At 33.8% G+C, this 25,120-nt stretch overlaps 2 protein-coding genes across 2 annotated transcripts in view; both read left to right on the plus strand.

Moving 5' to 3' along the window:
- The window catches only part of LOC111507465 (ZP and PAN domain-containing protein neyo), a 157,302-nt gene that overhangs the window by 68,448 nt on the left and 63,734 nt on the right, over positions 1-25,120 (plus strand). The window lies entirely within an intron of this gene.
- On the plus strand, positions 2,646-4,011 carry LOC111509722 (putative polypeptide N-acetylgalactosaminyltransferase 9). The gene has a single exon (XM_023165522.2). The coding sequence runs from the start codon at positions 2,674-2,676 to the stop codon at positions 3,940-3,942; it is 1,269 nt and encodes a 422-aa protein (XP_023021290.2). The 5' UTR covers positions 2,646-2,673; the 3' UTR covers positions 3,943-4,011.

A 25,120-nucleotide genomic window follows, 5' to 3' on the forward strand; every position in this document is an offset into this window, starting at 1 on the left:
AATCAAAGCATTTTACGCCAAGAATTCTTTATGTTTTGAGAATGGAAATGAATTCGTTTTCCAAAATGTTGTCCATTTCGAAAAAGCTAAATATATAAAAAAAATCCTATCATTTATTTGATTTGTCAAAATTTATAACAACAATAAATTAATTGAACAATTATACGGTTCCGATTCCGCTATAACTTTTCGGTGTGAACTTTTGGGTTTGCCTTCATTATTCAGATTTTAGATTCATTCATTTTGTAGATTGTGAAAGGTTGAAATGCCAAAAAATATCGCCTCTCAATAATTTAGACTTCCAAAATATACTTTTTCATTTGATAAATGGTTAATAATAAAATTATTTTCATGTATTTATCTCCGCCCCAATAATCTAATCTTTGCACTTCTGCACTTACTTGCTCAGAATGAAATTTGAAGATTTGAAAAAAAAACTAAAACAACCGGTTTCGTTTCCTTTTCATTGCATCTTCCCTGTATATAACACTCCATAATTATGCTCACCATACAGCATCGCTTATATGTGTTGAATATCAAAAATCGTTCGTCTTCAAGTTGTTCACCTTCTGATTTTTTTCCAGATAACTCTATTCCTGATATCGTTACCTAATGAAGGTAATATGTAATTCTGCCATTCCATTTTTTTTGTCAACGCGACTATGGTGGTCAGTTTTCTGTTCGATTACCTACTGGTTCATTCTCTCATTTTTCGTATCGCAATTGCCTAGCAGTTATCTTGTGTGTATCCATGCAAATACAGCAATTAGACAATCCTGTGATATATCTCTTACTGAATTACAGCCTAGCCTGGTTTCGCTAAATATCTCTGACAAATTAGATTAAACAAATTAATCGTGTGCTGGTTAAATGGGCATAACGATATCAATTATATGTTTCAAGTAAATTGCCCCTGTGAATGAGCTGATTCCTCGCAATTTCGAGTGATAAAACTACGAAGCACATATCGAACTTGACAGGGCAATAAAAGTGGCTGGATACTTATTGCCTGTCTGAATTCTTGGACTGCTGTTTTGAACAGTGCCGGAATAACCGGGAGCCACGGTGAAAAGGGTTTTCATCATTTGGAAATATATATCGCCGGAATATATTCTGTAAAACCCTCTAGAGGGGGTATATTTTCGAAAAATATTCGAATGTCTTTTTAGTCGCGAGCAAGTGTTGGTTCTCAGTGAATCTGCGAATGAGATCAATTTGAAGTCTGGTTGAGAAATTTTTATACTTCTTTCCAGCTTACGAAAGTTTTCCAAACTGAATTTGGATTTGGTCCAATGCTACCTGTATTCTGGAGCATCAAATATAAAATAATATTGAAAAAGTCATCCTTGGACTGTATTCTCCATATATTGCAATGATATTACAGAAATTATGATTTCTTAATTTCGAAAAGAAGGGTTGATATTTTCAGTGTTAATAACGCTGGATTGTTTTCATTGAACTGAAATCCTGAAATAATTCAAAAATTCATTGTCTTTGAAAAAGATCAATAATGAAGGTTTCAAAACACATCTATTCCATTGTAATAGAAAAAATTCTGACCTTCACTAGAAATGCTTATAATCCTTGCGAGATTTAATCTTCTCACTGAATTAAAAATGCGTCTTTCTTCAGGTTGAACAATTGATTTTCACATTGCGAATAGTTATCCAAACCATCTTACCAGTTTTGAATGACAAATGACCAGCAGGAAATTACTCATTTACATTGATACACGAAATATTGAATTATTTTCAATATCCGACATGGCGTTAGCCAGATGAAGGAATTCATTTCATTCCACATTCTCATGTTCTACCCGTACCTATATGTTAGTTTGAGTAACTTGATAAATCAGATTCGATGAATGTTCCCAGGTATTTTTATGCATTTATCAATATTCTCAAATATTTTTTATATAGTAATTACGAGTATGTTTGGTCAGAATTACTGTTAGGAGTGAATGCTGAAAAAATGAGCATTATTCCCATTTGCAATATTTTGGAGTGGATAATGAAAGAATATGAGTGAATCAGCAGTAAAGTAATTATTAAATTTGCTCGTTATTTTAATTAGTACAAGTTGAATGACGATATTATATGCAAAAAGGCATGTACTGGATTTGAACAAAAAATATTGAATTTTATTTTCTATCATAGTTATATTTAGTCAATACCTCAAACGCAACAAACTATTGAGTTTCGTATCTCAGTCGAAAGGTCAAATAAAAATTATACGATTATGGAATAATCAACTCAGTTATATGGCAATGTAATAACGAATTGAAACAATAATCATTGATGCTTATGTGAATGTGTTAATACTTCAATGATATTGAACGATGGATTGAGTTTGAAATTTTCGAATGAAATTGTCATCATGTGAAAGTGCATGTTGTAATATTGTGAACGAAGCCGTATTATGAAAGTATTTCTTATCAATTCTGATGAAATATTGTATCTATAACGGAAAATCTGAAAGAGTATTGAATTATCCATTCATAAATTTAGTTCTTGTTCAAATATCAAACAGAACCATCAATCAATATCATTATGATTTTTTGTCAAAAACCAGATTATTTATCTCAGCACTGATAAAATATTCATTTATTATAGATAAGTTCACATTTCTAATTTTTCTCAGTATCGTTCAGTCTGACACAAACTTTTAATCGGAATGAATGTGAGTGGTTTGAAAAAAATTCATTTGTTCCTTTTGACGGTAGCTGTTGTAGTTTTGTTGTTTCTTATCAGATATTCAATAATGATGAACAGAGTAAATATTGGAGAAGTACCTGTTCTGTTTCACATTGAGAATGTTGCAGAAACAACTTTTTTTGGTGAAATGGGAAAACCGGTGATCCTTCGAAACAATATGTCAAAAATTATTACTAAAATGGTAGAGAATGGTTGGCGTCATTATGGGTTCAACCAATTCGTAAGCGATTGCATAAATGTCCACAGGTCATTGCCAGATCCCAGAGATGAATGGTGTAAAGCGCCTCGTAGATTCATGGCAGAACTTCCTTCTACATCTGTGATTATTTGTTTCCACAACGAAGCCTGGTCAGTTATTTTGAGATCGATTCATTCAATACTGGACAGATCGCCCGACTATCTGCTCAAGGAAATCATCCTAATTGACGACTTTTCAGATACGGAACATCTTAAACAGAATTTAGTCGAATACTGGGAAAATAACCCCAAATTGAGGATTTTCAGAACCTCGGAGAGGTTGGGTCTTATGAAAGCTAGATTGCTTGGAACATTCCATGCGAGAGGAGAAGTTCTTACATTTCTGAATTCACGTGTAGAGTGTGCTCCTGGATGGTTGGTACCACTTCTAGACCGAATTGCACGAAATCCCAAAACTGTAGTATCTCCAAAAATAGATGTTATTGACCCCGACACCTTGGAGTTCTCATACGGATCTGATGTCTACATATGTGGTTTCAACTGGAATTTAATGGCTATCCAGCATTCAATTTCTGAAAATGAACAACGAAAATCCAACCATTCTGCTGAGCCTGTTAAAACTCCAATAATACCACATGGTTTGTTCAGTATAAATAAAGCATTTTTTCTCCTGCTGGGTACATATGATGAAAGCTTCGAACTGAGTGGTGCAGAAAACCTCGAACTGTCTCTGAAGACGTGGATGTGTGGGGGTTCTATAGAAATTATTCCTTGTTCCCATGTTGGTTACATATTTCGAGAAACTCTTCATTACACGTCTAAATTCTTAACCGAAGTTCGGCACCAGGATCTTACACGTGTGGCTGAAGTTTGGTTGGATGATTATAGTGATTACTATTACAAGAATCATCGAAAAAAATACATTGATCATGAGTATGTACGTAGGAAAAAGTTACAAAGAAAAACATTGGGGTGCAAATCTTTCAAGTGGTATATAGATAATGTTTATCCAGAGTTGCTTCATACATAATCTGCAGTATTGATTCTATTGCAATATTAAAACTGTTAACACATCAGTATAGATATAGGTAGAAGCAAATATTTGGCATTTTCTCACAGTATTGAGACTTGCTGGATTTCGGAGTCGACGTTGAATTGGAGTTAACGAGCAACAAATGATGTGATATATCTGTTCCATATTTTTTTCGTCGTTGTTCAAATTGTAATGAATGAGTTTCGAAATTGCTGAAGCTTTCCACAGAAATGAAAAAATTAGAAGCAGTCGACATCAGAATGTACGACATAAGCTACATCCTAGAAAGTGTTTGAATTCATGTAAATTCGTATTTGAACAATCATCTTTGAAAGACAAATGATACTCAAACTTGTATAAACTTCCTAATACCAGAATTTTGTGTTCTGTTCAGGATATTGTGTTATTATTATCAATGAATTTTTCTCGACAGTTATCTACCTCTTCTGGTTGATACTCAACTGGTTGATACTGATACTCAAACTTGTATAATAAACTTCCCAATACCTGAATTTTGTGTCCTGTCAGGACATTGTGTTATTATTATCAATAAATTTTTCTCGACAGTTATCTACCTCTTCTGGTTCTGGTTATTATCGTAAAATAAAATTATAGACGTAGCTCCACAGTCATGTATTTGTAGTTTGTAATTTTTAGTGTAGAGAGAAAAGTTTTGAGGTTCATGACCTAATACCTCTTATTAATACTATGACAGAATCAGAGCAATTCTTTCGCTCTTTTGTATTACCAGGTATCAATATATTTGAAATTGATCCAATATTTTACCAAAACATAAGCTGTAAATTATTCTAGTCGCAACTGAAATTGTGATTATATACATTGAAATCATTACTGAATAGTAAAATATTTCATTAATGAAGAAGAAACTATGTATTATATAGGATGAGTATGATTATTTCTCATGCTTTCATAAATAAGTCCTTAAATATGTCCATGAAATATCCAAACCTGGTGAACAAAAGTGTTCACACGAAAATATTCATCAAAGAAAATTATTTTTCTCGTTATATGTTGTTTCATGGTTTTGAATAAAACAAATGAAAAAATTACAAAAACCTGTGAATTTTCCCCCCTCAATCGATCAGTTTAAAATCTGTGCTTAGGCTCGCACTTCCCATTTTTCTTGAAAGATCATTTCCTAATATGTATATGCCTCAGAATAGTCGCTTCAGAAACTCCTGAATTTCTCGAAAACTCCATGAATAATATTTTGTTCGAGTTGAAACATACAGAGAGTTTCTTTTTCGAAACGAAAAATATAGTAATAGATTGGCAGGCAATGATAGCAGGTAATCAGATAAAAATGTTATTCAAAGAATGTGTTTTTTCTGCTTATCAGTTGAGTGTGTGATATTGATAAAAAATATACCCAAAGTAATAAAATTTAATGGTTGTGATAAAATGTCCTCCAGAAATACCTGAATGTAGTTGAAAAAACAATAGGTTTCAGTTTTTCAGTTTGACCTTTTTTTCAAAAAAGTTAATGAAAAGTAGATTGTTCTGACAGAAAAACACACAGACACAAAAAAAATTAAATACAGTCAAGAAAATATCTATTTCGAATTTGAATTGATTTCAGGAACTTCCAAGTGCTAGACAAACATCTGCAATGTAATGCAATGTCCGTACTGTCATTAGTTAGAGAAATATTCGTTCTCCGGCAGGCTTTCACCAATATAACTGTGTAGGAAAACAGATAGAAACGATAGTATTTCATTCGCAATATTCATTTTGTTTCCGACTCAGTCATCAGACTGATTTTATTTCAGAAACGAAACAAGCTTCTGTTTCTGAATTTGCCGCCGCTACTGAAATAAACTCATCGCATAGTTGTAGAGCGTAAGAAAATAGCCTTATTTCGTTCACCAGCGCTATTTATTGGTTTATATAAAAAACTTTTTGTAATTACAGGCGCACTCGTTTCGGTTTTATGAAAAAGAACAACAAACTAACAGCTCTCAGAGCCTAATTTATTATACCTATTCAATTCCATTAAAATGAATGCATTGCAAAACAGTGCTTTTTCTCTCGTAGTCGGTAGCTGTTTCCGACACAAGGAATCATTATTTATACCAGAGAATCCGATTACCGAGAAAGAAAGAGTGATGACATAATTTCATCTCGGTTCGAGAAAAACTTCGAAATACAGACAAAAAAGTAATCACATTGAACGCACTCATCGATTATTGGTATACCGTTCACACCTTTTTCAATTGAGTGAGGTGAGTGGAAGCATTATTATTATTTTATATGATTTTTTTTATATTTCTTCATCTACCAATTGAACTTGTTGAGAACAAGATAGTGAAAGTACTGACCATATCCTGCTATGTTTCATAGTTAGTGAAATCTCTGTACTTTTTTTATTTGGTTATATCAGGTTCCTTACTTATGAGTCTTGAAGTGGCAAAAGATGGAGATATCTTCATGTTTTCATATCAAACTTCACCCGATTTGAAATTTTCTTGTTATACAAGGAACCCAAAAGAATATCAAATACAAGTAGAATGTAGACTTTACGAGTATAATGGATAGTGTAAGTTAACAGTTCCTTGAAGTTATAAAACAATAACTTGCTTGTCTTGGGCTGTCAAGTATAATATCTGGTCTCTTATACCAAGAATTGTTGTTCAGATGTTCAGTTATTCTCCACGATGCAACACTTTGGCAATTCTTTGACACAAATACTCTATGAAGACGCTGTTTTCTTTCCTTCGATCTTACTTGTCAGGTGTTCAAATATCCGGTGATCCTGGAGGCTATTCGAAACCGTCTCCTATTTCAATCCAGTGCTATGTGAACTGTACAACTGCTCTCTTGAAAATAACTGATGATATTTTCAAAGCTGCAGACAAAGGTAACACGACTGCTTTGATACTTATAGTTTTCTCCAAAGCTTTTGATACTATTAGTTATCCAATTTTATTTGCAATTTTGAACTTCATCGGGTTCTCTGAACCTGCTATAAATTTAAGTAAAAGCTTTTTTAAAGATCGTTCACAGTTTGTAGAAACTTCGAAGGGAAAATCAAGCAGTGAATTTATTAAATTTGGAGTGCCTCAGGGATCTATACTTGGACCCTTATTATTTTGCATAAACACTTGTGATCTAGTTTCTGTTTTAAGACATTGTAATTCACATATGTATGCGGATGACACTCAACTATATCTATCATTCAACCCTAATGACGTTGCTACTGCTAATCAAAAATTGAATGAAGATTAAGTTCTTCTTATTTCAGCATCTGAAGCTCATAACCTCAAAATTATTTCAAACAAAACTAATCTGCTTGTTTTTGGTACTAATCGTAGCTTGGTGGAGAGACATATTAATATTGTTATTGGTGATACAGTAATATGCCCCACGAACGTGGCAAAAAATTTAGGTATCGAAATGGACGTGAATTTAAGGTTTACAAAACATGTCACAAAATGTGTTCAAGGAAGTTACATGAGTTTGAAAATGCTTTATCCTCATCGTCATTTATTATCAATAAGTTTGAAAATAAAATTAACAAGTGCTCTTGTGTTGAGTCATTTTGCATATTGTGATGTTGTGTATGGTTCATGCCTGGATAAAAAAGATATTTTAAGAATTGAGAGAGTTCAAAAATCATGTATTAGGTATATATATATATATATATATGGTATTAGAAAATATGACAGAATTTCACATAAACTTAAAGAAACCAATTGGTGGACTATGGAAAATACACGTGTTTTACACTCGGCTACCCTCTTTCATAAAATATTGATTAACAAATGTCCATCATATTTGTATAACAAAATAAGATTTCGTAGCGATGTACACACTCTAAATTTGAGGTTTACAGGGTTACTTTCTCCGCCGCCCCATCGAACCACTCTATATCGACGATCCTTCAGTTATAATATATATAGTTTGTACAATAATATTCCACAAAAAATATAAAGTTAGTAAAGTTTCTTCATTCAAGTGCTGTTACAAAAAATATCTCATCGCTGCTCAATTATAAAGCCATTGATTTCATAGATTTTATACTTCTGAAAAATTTTCAGTAATAAATTTGACATGTTTTCTCTCTCTCTCTCTCTCTCTCTTCCCTCTCGCTACTTCCTCTTTTTTTTTCTCTTCCTAGACTAGAACTAAGATCAACAGTACCCTTCTGGTACATGTTGTTTCTAGCCTTATTTGTAGTTTTTTTTTTATCATTTTTATAGATTGTATATTTATGGTATTTATATGGAACTAGAAATAAATATTATTATTATTATTATTGAATATTGATCAGAATACTGACGACTGATCAAGACATTATGAGGAGGTGAATGTTCTTCACGAGGTTTTTTTATATGACGTTATTAACATTTTCTCTCGAAAGCTATTGGGTTGCGTTGGAAAGACACAATCGATGATCTAACAAACAAGATATCTCTTGACTGTTGATCCCATTTGAAATTTAGGTGTCGCATTTCACCCAGTTGAAGGGCTGAAATTGACAAGGTTGTAAAATTTCTCAAAAGATTACACACTTATCTTTGTAAAATAATATTGAAAATCATCATCTGGAACTATTTGGAAAATCGTGTCAATAATCTACAGATGCTTCTTTGAAGTGCAAAACAGGAGAAAAAAACGTAAGAAAAGAACAATTTCATTGCACAGAATAACCTCTTCTAATCTATTTGTACGCCAAGAATCTTGGAACTTGGTAAATTGATTTCAAAATATTTTTCATTTTGGAAAATTGTATGGGATTTCCTCTTTATTTTTTCTGTACATAAAAATCTGAATAAATCATATGTGAATCATTTATTATTCACAATTAGATTTCATTGGATATCAAAGCCTGTTACTGATTCTCAGCGTAGTATTATTAATTCAAGAATAGAAGTCTGGAAATACACTTTTTTCAATGATTAAATTGAATGTCCTCAGTTTTTTGAATCTTTCAATATATTTCTTTTGACGATTGTGGATTTTCTTTTGTTTTGACATTTACAGGCAATTGAAGTTCATGTTTCTATATTTTTCATAAATAATTGAACCTATGAAGTTGAATGAAGTCGAAAACATAAATATAAACAAATTCAGATATATGAGATTCGCATATATGTATCAATTAGCGGAGAGATGAGAAAAAATGAACTGGGCTAAGTTGGCTTAGTTGTAGAAGCTTTGGACAATTCGAAAATCAGAATAGTAAAAACTGATACTGATAAGTCGTATGCTCATAAGAGACATAATGATAAACAGGTTTGTTGGACAATCTGAATGATCCATTGAAAATCGTTTTGAGGATCACTCGTTTTCGTGGATATAGGTCCAGTGTTCAGCCAAAACGATCCAGTCGTAGATTAGATTGAAGGGAAATTCATTGACAGTTCATGAGATGGCAACATTCAACAAATATTCATCATCAAAAATAATATGAACTGAGATGAAGTCAAATGATGATGATGATGCACTTTCAATATGGAAATTTCATCTCAGCTCTACATTTTTGTCGATGATTATTTTGAATTCCAGCATTTAGTGAATGCCTTGAAACCTTAATTTACTCCGTAATGATTCAATTTGTCTACATTTCGTTGCTGGACGCTCGAAGCGAGGTCATTCTTGCGTGCAGCTAGTAATTCAGACTTCAACTGCTATCGCCAATGTCCGATTGAACTTTCTTCGATTCCCCTGATCAATAAGATGGCTAATCATTTCTTTACGTTAATGTGATACAAATTGAACTTTTGTTCTCGTTGGGGAATTTAAATGACTGTGCGAATACCTCAAAGGAATATTTGTAATTCTGAGAATTGCTGGAACTGCTTGCAGCAAGGTTCAGTTGAAATAGTGGAATGGAATAATGAGGTTTCATGGTATGCTCGTTGAGAGAAATTTTCAAAATCTCCACGTTACTTTTTTAAACAGTTATATGAACAAAAATTACTCAATATTGAATAATAACTACTTTGATGATCGACTGAACTCTCTCTACTCTGTATATCATCCCAAATATCAAAATCATGAATAAGATGTGGATTATATCACATCATGAAATTTCCAGAAATCCTACGGAACAGTTTCAACAAATTTTGCACAAGAAAATATCTTCATTTGAGAAAATATATTATGTGGGTTGAAAACTGATGTTTGAATAATTTTGTTGAATAGCTAGGGCTCGCATGACATTATTCAATAAATATAATTTTGAGGATCACAAATATAAGTATAGAAAATATATAAAGAGTATTGAATTTGAATTTTTGAAGTTGTATAATATACAGATTCCTACATTGTTTGAAAGTAATACGAGAGTAATGAAAAAACAGTATTGCCTAAGAGATAAGCAGACCAGACTCATTATTCGGTTGGGTGTATCTAACTCCCAATATCTAATCTCTCTAATTTAGTTGGTGTTGTCTAGCCTTCTCAGTTTTTTTATACTGTGTGATAAAACTATGACTTATTTTTCCACTCGCTACTTTCGAACTAACTATCCGGTTTCAACATAATGTTGGGGTTTATTACAGAGGAAAGTTTTAGATTTTCCAGACTCTATATTCACAAAAAATGATGAATTTTGAAATAATTTGTTGTTACAAATTCATTTACTTCACAAATTAACTAAATATATTTGTCAGGCGATGTCACTTACTCGATGTAACTCAATACATGGAAAGAGTGAAAATGAAGGCAGCGGTAGCACTGATGGTGATTGAACATACTCACGGGAAGATATGAGAGTTGTAACCAGACATGATAATATACAGGGTGTTCCTTAAACACATGCTAATATTTAAGGAGGTAATTCTTAGACCCATTTTAAGAAAACTTCCTATGGACGTATGTCCTGAACGCCGTAACTTTTGAGATACAGGGTGGCAAAGTTTTCAAAAATAATCAGTTTTTTAATAATAACTGAGATAATTTTGTAGACATCTTTGGCATATTTGGTACCTATGTTCCATGCCTCAAGGCGCATTTTCTGATGTACACAAATTTGTATTTTTTCAAACAGTGGCATCCCTACGGGTTTCGCATTGAATATTTTTGGGGAAAAAGTACTACGCCAATGCTTTCTTTTCAAAATATGATCATTTTTAAAATCCTCATTTATTTTTGAGAAAATTTGATCTCCTGGTATTTCTTTGTCCAACGCATGATTTTCACTCAAAAAAATAAAAATCGACAGAAAGCAAATTAAGAAATTAGATCAATTCTAAAATGAATGAGAATCTGAAAATTGCTTCATAACGCATTACCAATTCCCTAATAATATTTGAAAACATAATCTGCAAAAAAATAAATTTTTCACAAAAACGAGTTTTATTTTATTTTGTGACAGTAAGTCTAAACGAATAGCACAAATTTGTTAATTAGTAATAATACCAAAACTGATTATAAAAATTGTTGGAAGTGGTCACCTGCACTTAGTATGCATGCTTCCGCCCTTCTACGAATGGAATTACGCACCCGTTCAAATATTCCCGGCGTATTTCGTATAGTTTCACACGAGGTAACTATTCGCTCTCTTAAATCTTCTAAAGTATGAACGGGAGTTTTATACACAAGAATTTTAAGGTGACCCCATAAAAAAATCTAAACTGTTGAGATCGGGGGATCTTGCTGGCCATTGCTGAGGTCCTCCGCGACCTATCCAACGATTAGGATAAACTGTATTTAAATGGTTTCGGACAATTACACTGAAATGAGCAGGGGCGCCATCGTGCATGTACCATATTCGATTCCTTAACGCAAGTGGCACATCTTCCAATAACCCAGGTTATTGAAAGTGTAAATAAGAACGACCATCAAGGCGTCCTGGTAGAAAAAATGAGCCTATTAGATGATCACCTATAATTCCTGCTCATACATTAACCGAAAATTGGTGTTGGAAATGGGTTTCGGTTATTGCATGGGGATTTTCTTCAGCCCACACATGATTGTTATGGAAATTTTGAATGGCATTCCAAAAAAATTTGCTTCGTCTGTGAACAAAATTTGTGTCTCAAACTGCGGATTTAGTGCAATACTTTGTAGATACCACTGACTGAAGTTCACACGCTGTGGAAAATCTTTGGGGAGTAATGCCTGCACTCTTGAAATATGGTATGGGCATAACAAAAAATCAACCAAAATACGCCAAACAATTTGATGACAAATATCCAGAGTTCTAGCGATCTTCCTCGTACTCGTCTCAGGATGTTCCTCAATTTCTTGCAGCACCGCTTCCTCAATTTCAGGAGTTCTTACTACACGAGGTCAACCTTCCGGAGTCCCTTTCTTGAAACTACCAGTTTCCCCAAGTCGACGATGAATATTTGAAAAGGTTCGGCTATCTGGTAAGGCACGATTAGGATATCTTTCCTGATAAATGCGCCTGGCTTCTGTTGCATTACCATCGGCAAGGCCATATACGTAATGCATTTGCGCCATTTCCGCATTCGTATAATTTACCATATTTACTGATATTCAGAAAAACAGCGGACTACCAAAATAACTTCAATAACACTTCAAAATCAATCAAAACGCGCTGTGACAGTTTTTAACACCAATACCTTACTTTAAACCAACATCAATATTAGCTACTGACGTTTGTACATACAGAGAATTCGTTTTATGTTTTTTCTGCTTTTAATCTTTAAAAGAAATCACATATCGACAAACTCCATATTTCCAAGAGGTGCAGTAAATACATTCTGCTAGACGTCATTTATTCCAGGATAACTAAATTTATGTTTTCAAAAATTATTAAGCGGTGCTGCGTTATGACGTAATTTCAATTGAGAATAGTGCATCTGACAACAAACAAATACCTTTTAGATCCTCAATTATCTTGCAACAAATCTGATCTCTTAGTTTGCTTTCAGTCGATGCATGATACCACATCAGATTTTTAAGGAACTTATACTAAGTAAAGCGATTTTTAATTTTTTGAGCGTAAACCATGCGTCGGACAAATAAAACCCAGCAAATCAAATGTGCTCAAAAATGTATGGAGATTTTAAAAATAATTTTTAATTCAAGATAAAGCAGTAGCGTAGTATTTTTTTCGCCAAAAATATACATTTCAAAACTCGTACGTACGCCACTAGCAGAGAAAATTAAGAAAATTGTACATCAGAAAATGCGCCTTGAGGCATGGAACATATGTACCAAATATGCCAAAGATGTCTACAAAATTATCTCAGTTATTATTAACTTTGAAAACTTTGCCACCCTGTATCTCAAAAGTTAAGGCGTTTAGGACATACGTCCAAAGGACGTTTTTTCCTTAAAATGGGTCTAAGAATTACCTCCTTAAATATTAGCATGTGTTTAAGGAACACCCTGTATATGCATGTATGAATCATACTGGGGTTTTTTCACAACAACAAACTGTTATTTTTAACACCTTGACACGCATTTCAATCACCAAGTGTATTTTGATGGCAAATTCTGGGATATGACGGTATTTATTTTTTTTTTCCACAATGCCTCCCTCTTTATGAGCCGTAGCCCTCGGCGAAAATTTCTATTCCTCTTGACTGTAAATTTTCATTTCTTTTCAACATCAACGGTTATTTTTTATCACTGAGCGGCATACGAGAAAGTAATCAAATTTGTTTGTTGATCTTTTCATGCATACATGAAAATATAGAAATATTTCGAAATCGAGATGTTCCTATATTTTATCTCACCGACTACCTTTGATAACAGTTCTCATAACAGTGAAACGGTAATCAATGAGTATGCACATCACATCGAGAAAGTATCATAGAAGGAATGGCTTCCCAACATTGCAGTTTCGTTGTTCACGGAAAGTTGTCTTGACAAGGTGGTACTAACTTCTTTCAAACTATTGTAACAATTTCCGCACATAAAGTCATTACTTCATTACGGCATACCACTGATTGAGTCGAAATACATTATTCTAAAATTCTTGCATAAAAAGTCATAGTATGGCAAAACAACTGTATATGTTTTGTTACCCATTTCTGAGGAAATCGTGGCACTGCATGAGTACAGAAAAAATACTGAAATTGAGATATCTTCATTTTCTTTCACGAGCAAAATGATTGTGTTAATATCATGGACAGAGAAGGCGCAAGGATTATTGATAACAATATCCTGGTTTTTTGTAATCGTAACGGAATGTTCTTCAATATCCATTCCCATTATTATCATCGTTATTATCCACTTTTATTCATCATTATTATCATTACTTGTTTATGAGTTATTCGTCTCAGATCATTATAACTTTCACGGAGAACAAATATAGTGGCTTTGACCAGGAATATGTTAGCCTCTACCATATTTTATGTATGAAAATATATGTGACAGTCATATTCATCATCTGAACAACAATTATTGAAGATAAATATTTCACTCATGAACATATATTTATTTCAAAAACATTGAACATATTAAGTATCAATCATAAATATACTCTACTGTGATCAATTTCTTATTATATTTCAGTCCACAAATTTAAATATTTGTTGAAATACGATATTGTAAATTCTAAAATAGTTAAACATCAATGAAAGAATTTTTTTGAAAACGAAATAAATTGCCATCATTGCCAGATGATGCGATACTATTTGTGGGGAAATTGTATATGAATAAATTTTTTTCGAAAGATGGAAATTATTATATCAACCAAAAAAAAAGAAACTACAATGGAATAAAATACTCGTTAGGACAACAAGAGAATTGTTCCTAATTCTTGGGGTTCTTGTTGAATACTCTTCGTGAGTAAAACAATAGCAGAATCAACACTCCTGGGCGCTCTGGATTGAATAATTCCGTACAGTCTGGGCCAACTTTTCGCACAAGTATCGTCCAAATACCATCGTTTTACCGTATCATCAGTACTTACCTGTACGTTGAAATAGTATTTTCGTCATTTTAGTACAAAAAAACATTACAAAATGAACCTTGATACTAATCTATTTTATCATTTGCTGCGTGCATACGAGTGATTTTGAATTCAGTGTTGTTCCTATTAGGTATTGTTGTCAATATTTTGAAAATAATTGATTGACAAAATTGTTTTACTTTACAAAAAAGTCGATAACTTTCAATGGAGTCTTTGAAGTCCACTAGATACTCGTTAGGACAACAAGAGGATTGTTCCGAATTCTTGGAGTTCTTATTGAATACTCTTCGTGAGCAAAACAATAGCAGAATCAATACTCCTGAGCGGTCTGGATTGAATGATTCCATACAGTCTATCTCGTCTTGTGTTTGTAAATCTTTTGCTGGAAAAATCCTCACTTGTTTACTTTGTAAACAAAAAACGAATGTGAATATCTGGAACTTCAACTAGCCTTTCCTAATATAACTAATATAAATAATAACCAGTCCGTACAAAGATTGCTTTTAAATCATCTGAAAATGGAACTTTTTACAGGCGATGATAGACTGCATTGCCAAACGTGCGCTAAACTAACTGACTGTTATGAGGAAACAAGTATAGCTGAGGCACCAGTCAATCTGATAATAACACAGATGATCTCCAAAAAGGACTCAACCTCTGACGGAAGCACCAAGCTTTTACGAAGGTTCGAAATAGATGAACACTTCAATCTAGCAGACCACTATCATAATATTCATGCAGACATTGTTCACTGTGGTTCTGGTGTTGAACTTGGTAATTATTTCACCTTGGTCAAAGACGAAACGGACCAGTTTAAGTTGTGTCACGATATTTGTGTCACGAAGTATTCTGGCGATGTATTGAATCTATTGGAGCCTCTGGAGACACCGTACGTTTTGTTTTATGAGAGAGAGGACATTGGCAGATCAAGATATTCAGATAATGTGGTGCTGCAGGATTTTCCGGATTTTCCTGCAGCTGAAAAAGCAAATGCGCCACTGGAATCAATGAAGCCGCCCCGGAGCGCCAATTAATTTTTGTTGTTGTTTTATAGTTTCATGATTTATAATGAATTGAAAAGTATCTTCAGCAACAACAAAAAAAATGAAAAATTTTATTTACACGAGATGACAATTAAAACAAAATTATCAACAAGAAATGAAAAATCAAAAATTAAACGATTCAAAACTAAGTTACGTTACGATGTTCTGATCGTTATTATCCACAATCGTCTTCGGGTGATAACTGTGGATACTAACAATGGAAACGTCGTGAAGTAACTTGGTTTGGAATCTTTTGATTTTCAATTTCTTGGATGTTGCTTGTATTTTATTTCTTTGTAATTTCAGTTTTTTTGCTCAGTAGTATTGTTATTTTTTAGCTGATCTTTTTTGATTTTTTTACAGATTCTTTCAGAGATTCCAAATCAATTTATATCATATTAGACAATGGAAGTTGGAACTAATAAAACATAGTGATTTGAAATTTCGCTCCTGGGTGTACTTCAAAATTACGGAACTTCTGCTGCTACTCGTGAGTTTGCAAAAATGAATTCAAAATCATATTGAAGAAAAGATGATATAGATTCTCAATATTTTTGGAAATGATATTCTCGACATTGAACAATGTGATAGTTAAATGCTATAGTTAATTTATCGGTTACTCATTCACGATAATGTTTCACAATTCAATTATATTCATGTTCTTTCAAAAAATATCTCTTGTTATGAAAATAGAAAATTTTGTGCGCGAGATGATCGATTCGATTAAAGAAAATAGCATCATGTCAGAATTATTTTGGAAATATTGAAATACACCACATGTTTCATTTAAAATATAGCCTTATAATAGCATGTTTGAAAGAAAATCAACATTTTTTGTATGTGCCACTTCTTCACTAATTTTCAGTGAACAGGAATTTTTCGCAATTCAATTTGTAAACCATAGGTTCAAGGAGTAGATGTAACAAAGCCATGTTGACATCTTCATTGTTTTTTTATCTCAATCCTCTTGAAACTGGAAGTAATGAAATTCTAATTATCGATTGCCATACAAAGAAAGGCAGTGATTTACGAGACAGTACCATACTGAAAATATATGATTGTATTAACTCCATCTACTAGTTTTTCCTGAGAATCTCATTGTAATGAATAATGATAAATCAATCAGAGCTGGTAGTTTACAATGCTGGGTACTTCATTAATCAGAAACAGCAAGGCACTTACAACCCGGTAGTACTTCTCTTAATCATATATTTCTGTAGTATTATTACTATGTATTAGGCCAGTATCGGTTTTAGTTTTGTTGTATTGGAATTAAAAAATCAATGATTCATTTGGAGGTGTCGTTATCTCTATCAATAATTCTTAGAGATTTCTCAGCTATCTAATAATATTTCATATGTTTATGGATCGTTGAACCGTATCGAATACACTTTTTCACTAGAATATCTAATCTGAAATGTTTCTAATCTAATCTGACTTGAGTGTATTGACAGTGTATTGAAAAAATGTTGTTCACTTGATGATGATTCATTTTTTGCCAAAATCGGTACACGAATATTTCCAAAATGTATTTTTAGTCGATGAAGAATATTCATGAATTTTCTGTTTCTTTATATATCTCAAATTACAGAAATGGTTCAAGAATTGAATGGTAATTCCGGATGGGCAAAAACTTTTCGATTTCCAATCTTTTATGATGTTGAGATATACTTCTACATCAAACATTTTTTACTGAAAATATTCCAGTATGAATTTCTAATTCGCTGATTAGATAAAATCCTCCCAAAATTTCAGCTGTTATCGATGGTGAACTCAGTAATTTTGAAATGATGGAATATATAATATTTCAAAATTCATTATTTCTATTCCATCGTGAAATCACTTAGCTTGATGAGAATGATGTTCATATCATCCTCATCGACTTGAATCTGCAAATCTAATATAATACATGAATTTCCCAAAACTTTGAAAAAGAATCTATACGATGGTTCTGTTGACAGTAACAGTGACAGTAACGTCCTCCAGAATAGTTACTGGAAGTTTCTGTGGAGCAGGTGTAGCTTCATGTTGCTTTAAATACGCAAAATTAGACATGACCCACTATTATATAACCATTGAAGGGATCTACTTACCTATTTTTCAATTTGAATTTACTGCAGCTTCTCATGGATTCTCGCTGAAAATTGGTGCCACTTTCATCCAATTTTAATGATTCCGCCAAGGCATTCGTCTAAAATTCAACATACTGCCGCTTCTTATGGATTCTTGATGCTTGGTTTCATTTTTATTTACTTCAATAGTTTGTTTTTGGAGTCCCGGATTTCGCCTCACACTGTGTGAAATTTGCTCTGAGCATTCCATCTTCACACCAAACCTTTTTTTCCGAAGACTGCGTTGGTCTCGATCCATTTGAATTAATTATGAAAATACCAGTTTTTGCTTTGGTTTTTGATTTGCTTTTATGAACTTAGCAATATGTACATCGTTTCAGTTAACCTTTCTACGGTACTTTTCGTTCATTGCTGACCCACTTCTCCCAAATTTCAAGTGTTTGTTGAAAAATACTTTCTGAATGACTTTATTCAAGATAATACGTGAAGGTGCTGCTCAACATTGACAAACTGATATTTTCGATTCATAAAACAAAATAATGAAAGTACAATATTCCACACAAAATCCCGAAACTGTCAGAACCATCTGAAACTATTCGTTTCACATTATATTTCCTGAATAACTAAAGTGAACATTTTCATCTCTCTAGAACTCCATGTTCTCTTAGCCAACACACATTTTCATTTGGAGTGATATAAGAGGTACAGGTTTAGAAAAGCCCCAAGAGAATTGGGCAATTCGACGACATATCTTTAGTCGACGCTTGTATTCAACCATATGTTCCAGTAATTGTGTAATAGTCTCTCGGAATATTCCTAGAATTAACAAGGCTATAATTGCCGGTGAGTACTAATATGTGAGAAGTTGAGTAACTACTTTTTGTTGAAGTACGTGCGACAATGAGAATTAGTAGGAGATTTGAGCCGGTTCTAAGCCTCCCCCCACCACTATGACGTATTAATTGCTTTTTTATTGGTTGTTGTTTGGTGAAGTCAAGGTGATGTGACCTTGAAGGGTGTGGTGTATGGATCGTTCAGAAATTTTTTCCCGGTTCTAATCCTCCCCCCACCAATATGACGTGTTATTTGCTTTTTTTTGTTGTGCAGTGAAGTCAAGGCGTTGTGACCTTGAAGTGTCTGGTGCATGGATCGTTCAGATTTTTTTTTTTTCATATGAGATTTTGTGTGTGTATGTGTGTGTGTGTGTGTGTTAGAGAATGCACGGTACAGGGTTTCATCATGTGCTTGTTTGTCTATGTACAAACATACGTCTGCATACTTCGAAGATCCTCCAAGTAATGAATGCTCCATCGGTGTGAGGGCACCAAGTTAGTAGTGGAGTGACGTCACAGCAATAACCGTTCAACGGCTAGAGAGCGACATGTTCACTCCACGACGTGTGGCAGAGTAATGCGTATTCATCGGTCTGCTCTCACCTCCCTCGATGTAGTGAAGGATGTGACGTAACGCCCCAGACTCGCCATCAATGGTGACACGCAGGCGGGCGAGGACTGCGCTAACGTCTGTCTTCTCCGAGAGCGCAACGACAATTGCTTGTTCGGCTATCGCTCTCGAAGCAGTGAATGATGTGACGTAACGCATCACCCTACCCTCGCTATTGATGGTGACACGCAGGCGGGCGAGGACTGTGCAAACGTCTGCCCTCTCCGAGAGCGCAACGATCACTGCTTGCTCGTGCCGGCAACTGTTATCGCATCAAATTGGGAGATGGGCTTGGCTGTGACGTCAGGCATGTCTAGTGGATAGCAACTAGCAATGTGAACCTTTCACGGTTTCATGGTGGGGGTGACTCGCACTGTTTAATATAAAAGAAATGCCTGGCACACTATGAAATCAGTAGACGAATATATCTGCAGCAGTTAGCAATTGGTAGAGTGTTATTCAGTTCGTAATAGAAGGAAGACGGTGAGTGTATTTGTCTGTTGGAAATTGTTTATATTTTCATATATATTATCATCATGTCCGTTTCAAAAGTAGACTTGAATAAAATTAATAATTTGATTGTACAGGAGGTTGAAATACTAGAGCAAAAGGCCTTATCATCATTGCCAATTGATGAAGTGTACATAATTAAAAATATGTCAACTTATTCTACACGATTTGGTAAATCAATTTTATTAACTTTGCAAGATGTGAGCAATGATAAATTATTTAAAACATGGCTACCAAAACGTATTTCGTTGCAATTCAGTGATGACGATATATCTTGTATCAACTCATCAGGTGGTAAATATACGATGGTGTATTTAGGACAGAGCCAACAAAGTTTTGCTGGCATGAAAACGCGATCTCTAGTTAAATTCAATATGATTGAATAATAATTGTAATAATTTATAGCGAATTTCTTTAGGTCATAGCTTACAAAGTTTTTTGGTGTGAAAACGCTAACTCTAGTCAAATTCAATATGATTGAATAATAATAGTAATTATAATGAATTTCTTATTGTTTTATTAATATTCATATATTAGATGATAATTATATGGAAATATAAACATTACTAACTTAGTTGAATACACCCACTTTGTAACTACAAGTAAAATGGGAATGTGAGTATTATATCACTGAAAAATTGGAGGTTGCTTATTGTTTTTTTTATTCGATTTCAGTTCCACCATTTAAAGATGTGGATGCAGTACGCAAGTCAAGATTGGGTCGATGTTGTAGATCTCAAATCATCGGTTCAACATTTGTCGTCTAAATTGAAGGTGTTGGGTGATGGAGCCGAACATGCAAGCAATTATGATATGAGTGTATGCTATGATGAAAAACAAATCGAATTATGCCTTCGTGATGCTGAGAAGTATTGGAGTGGTGCAGAAGTTTGTAACAAATTTTTGGATAATGAATTGGAATTGTGGCAACTTTGTGAGGTTATGATTGAACTGAACCTAAGAAGATTCCTGTATAGCCTCCAACCATACTTGCCAGAATGGATTATTCATCACTTTGAATTGAATGATGAAAATCGAGAGGAAATTGAAGATGGTCGCGAAAATGATGATTATGAGGAAGAAGTTATTTTAGATAGTCTGTATGTTCCTGTAAATCATAAATAATGTCAAATAAAAAACTTTGAATTATTTTCATGTTTTATTTATTTAAATCTCATGAAATACAATAGAAAATGATTACAAAACAATAAATATGATATAAAATACAATACATGATATAAGTCAGTTACAAATAAAAAAAAGATCATAAAACAGTATATGATAGAGTGAAAAAAAGTGTCAATATCTGCTATGAACTGAACCATCCAATGCATTGTATGTTAAAACTGTATCATGCAAAATTAATGCATATACTTTAGTGTTGTCTGGAAACTTGGTCTTCCTCGTCTCAAACTCAATCTTTATATCAATAGTTGATGATTTTGTTGCATTCGGTTGATGGGAACAATCGATGACGAATAGTGGATTCTCTCTAAATTGCCCAATGTCCATCAGAGGTTCACTCATATCTTTATCATAATAACTTCGCTGGAAACTCTCAAAAGCATAATAAGCAGGAGCATCAAGTTTTTTATCGAAATTCAAATTCCAACGCTCATATGGATAAACTTCAGAATTCAAGTATACTCGAATACTATTGATATCAGCAGTTGTGAATTTTGTAATATCCTGTGTTCTATCTTCAGATGTGGTAGTACTTTGGAATGCGATGATGACAAAACGAGGAGTTTCCAATGCATTAGTTGTTTTGATGGCCCATATGTCTGAAGAAGTCCCACGTAATGATGGTAGTTCATAGAGGTCCCACATACGATACGCCAACTTGATTTTGGCATTCAGACCGCTTTTGTTTATTCTACTCAAAAGTTTTAGCTTGTGTTTATCATCTGGTACAATATGTCTTATTTTCCATTCGATTTTATTTATTTCCAAATCAGCATCAACCTCACCTATATACGAGTTTTTGAATGATCGAGCGATAATCAAAATCAATTCCTGTTTGGCATTCAAGATACTTTTGTTGTAATCTTCAGCAAAACCCATCAAATATTTCAGTGGTAGTTTTCCACTAAAAACATGACTGTTTGTATCCAAGATATCTTGCTTCAATTGTGAAAGTCCCCAACCAGATGTCAATAATGTGTTAGCATGAGATTGTCCAAATGATATCATGGTTTTCATTGTAGATGTTATCCCAGGTTTTCTAACAACAGCCACTTGTTCACCACCCATTTCATAACGAATTTCGTCAAAGAGAAATGCAATTGCATTATTCGAGAGATAGCATGTTTTCGCTACATCTTTGGGGGTGAATTTACCTTCTATGTAAATGAAGCTGTCGGCAATATCTAGTATAACATCTTGATTATTGATTGCAATTCTGATTTCATCCGAATTCCTGAATAGCGGTGATCCATAGGGCTTATATGTGTGCTCATGTAAACTTATGAGAGAATGATCGAGCACTGGTTCATTGAATATATTCAACTTTTCACTGTTTGTTTCGAGCACCATTGTTATTTTCTAACTTTCAATCCAATCGATTTCAAAAATTTAACATCACTCACAGACAGAGCGTTATGTGCTAACTGTTTAGCATACACTTGTGGAATGAGCTTCTTTTTATGCACACTTTTCTTTTTATGCACACCTTTCTTTTTGATAGTGCAACTCGTTTGGGATTGTTCAATGCGATTTTGTCTATTGTAAATGAAACCCATAACAACAGTTATTCGATTTTCTTCAATTCCAAAATAATGAAAATCTCTTCTTCACTTCCAAAATCGATAAGGTTATTTTTTTCATCCAAAATACGCACTGTAATGTTGTGAATCAATTGACGACCTTCTGGACTGACAGGCATATATATAATACTGTGTGGTTCTTTAGTAAGATTGTAGCCAGGTTCAACATCAATATCGAATGAGAAAAGAATGTGAGATTCTTCACCATTTATATATGAACCTGATATTATATTGCAATCTAAGCGGATAAGTCTCACAGTTGTAATGTTTATTGGTAATGATGATTCATGTATCTGATTTGGTGGAAATATTCCATGAGCGAACCCCATCATTTCTGCTATAGAATTTGGATGTGTCAGATCAATTTCATATTTGGATCGCATTTCACATTTGAATGTATTATTATTGGCGTGTAGATAGAAAATATCATCTGCAACGACATCATTTGGTTTTTTATCATGAAACAATCTGAACATGATATGTTTCTGTATGACGGCATTGATCTCTTCTATTTCGTAAGCACCACATGGAATTTCAATTGTCAACTTTTGGGGTATCGATGAGTTGTCATTACTGATTCTAAAACTAACTAAGTTATTAGCTTCAGTTATATTATTGATTGTATTGCATCCATAGAATCCCAAAAGTCCTAATCCATAACGACTGTTCCTATCCAATTCAATTGGTGGAAAAAAATCCGCACTCAAGACACTTGTCCCGACAGCTTGTAGCTCGAACTTTCGTGACATGACTGATGAATATTTTGAAACACATTTCAATTTATTATTGTACACAGCAACAGCACATTTGAGACAATTTACACTTTTTGGAAGGTGTTGTATTGTAATAAGTATCATTTTTATTGATACCAATATTCACATCCTCTATATTACAAATACAACACATAGATTTTCGAGGTATAGGACCATCATTAACATCCGAATCTGAATTTTGATCGTGGTGGTGCTCATAACAATATCTATGTTTCATTATATCGATGTCATCTTGCAGATGCTTAGGCAACTTTTCCCAAACATATGCAATCTCATGTGCAACACATGCAAGTATCACTTCCTTAGGCATATTTGCAAGCATCACTTTATCCATTTTTTTCAAGGTACCATATTTTGAAAACATTCTAAGTGAAAACCCCATTCCCTTGATAGCCTCCCGATCCAGTTTTGGTGTTGAATCCATTTTTATTTGGAAAATTATTTAGAGAGAAACTGCAAGCACAAGTGACCACAGAGAACTGTATTAAATTTCTGTTGTCGATCATAGTTATATTTGATTTTTACATTCGAACATTTTCGAAAGAATCGAGTCAATTCCAATGGTGGGGGTAGATCTCCAAAACTATCGAAATATGTGACTTCTTTCCCACATTTTTTATATGCCACCCAATGTGTTCCTGGTCCACTTATTCCATCTAAATTAACAATAGCTGTCTCGTTTTGTTTTGGACCTGAAGATGGTAATCTATCACGCATAAAAACACCACGAAAATGTGGAATTTTCATTTTTTGTGCATAATAACTGAGATCGAGATCAGTAAGAGGCCTCTGAGGTAGGGGTTCAATCAGTTTTTTGTTTTGTTTGTGGCTTTGTATGGTTTTAAATATAGTCCTAAACCTTTACGGTATGGTTTGAGATATATTCCACTTCCGCGTTTGCCTAATGCTACAGCCTCCATGGTTTTATTGTGACGATTGGCTTCCATTAAAGCCGCTCTGCTGGCTTTTGCCGAATTCACGGCCTTGGTAATACCAGCAGCGGCTCCCGCCAAACTTCCTAGTGCGGATAGTCCAGCAAAAATTGGTATCAATGGTAAAAGTCCACCGATCTTGGGAACAGGAATTATGCGTGGTGTGCGGATTTTCTTCTTTCCACCGGCAGCTTTAAGGTATTTACGTGCCGCCTGCAATGCCACAGTGATAGCTTTTTTGCTATTATTCGTCACAAATTGATTCCCACCAGCTTTCTTCAATACATTTCGCACTTTATGGACTATCCCAGCACCAAATGCAACTTTTTTAATATTATTTTTCTTCGATTGTTTCCTCTTACATTTTTTCTTATTGGTACTACAACCCATGCCCATATGTCTTTTCGCTTTCATAATGTTGGTGACAAGTAATGCAGCTGCTCTTTCCCCAATACTCGCGTCCTTTGATTTAACCCTATCCCAAGCGCTGTATTCAAGTTCTTTGTCGGCTAAATGTCTTGCTGCAAGATCAGATGGATGCTTAGAATATTGAATATCGTGTTTTTTGCATTCAATATCTAATTTATTGATTCCAGGATCGTTACGAGCTAAACGTTGTTTCAATTTTGTACCCGGTCCACAGTATTGATATCCTCCAGGTAGATGTAATTCGAAAGGAAGTTTGTTTATTAAATCATTAACAAAACCACAACCTCTTTTAATTTTACGATCACTTTCAATACGTCCGTATCGTTTGATGGTACACATTGAAATGAATA

Source organism: Leptinotarsa decemlineata, unplaced genomic scaffold (assembly GCF_025532065.1).
Source record: "Leptinotarsa decemlineata unplaced genomic scaffold, Ldec_3_MD MMD2_tig00003335_RagTag_RagTag, whole genome shotgun sequence".
NCBI lineage: Eukaryota > Metazoa > Arthropoda > Insecta > Coleoptera > Chrysomelidae > Leptinotarsa > Leptinotarsa decemlineata.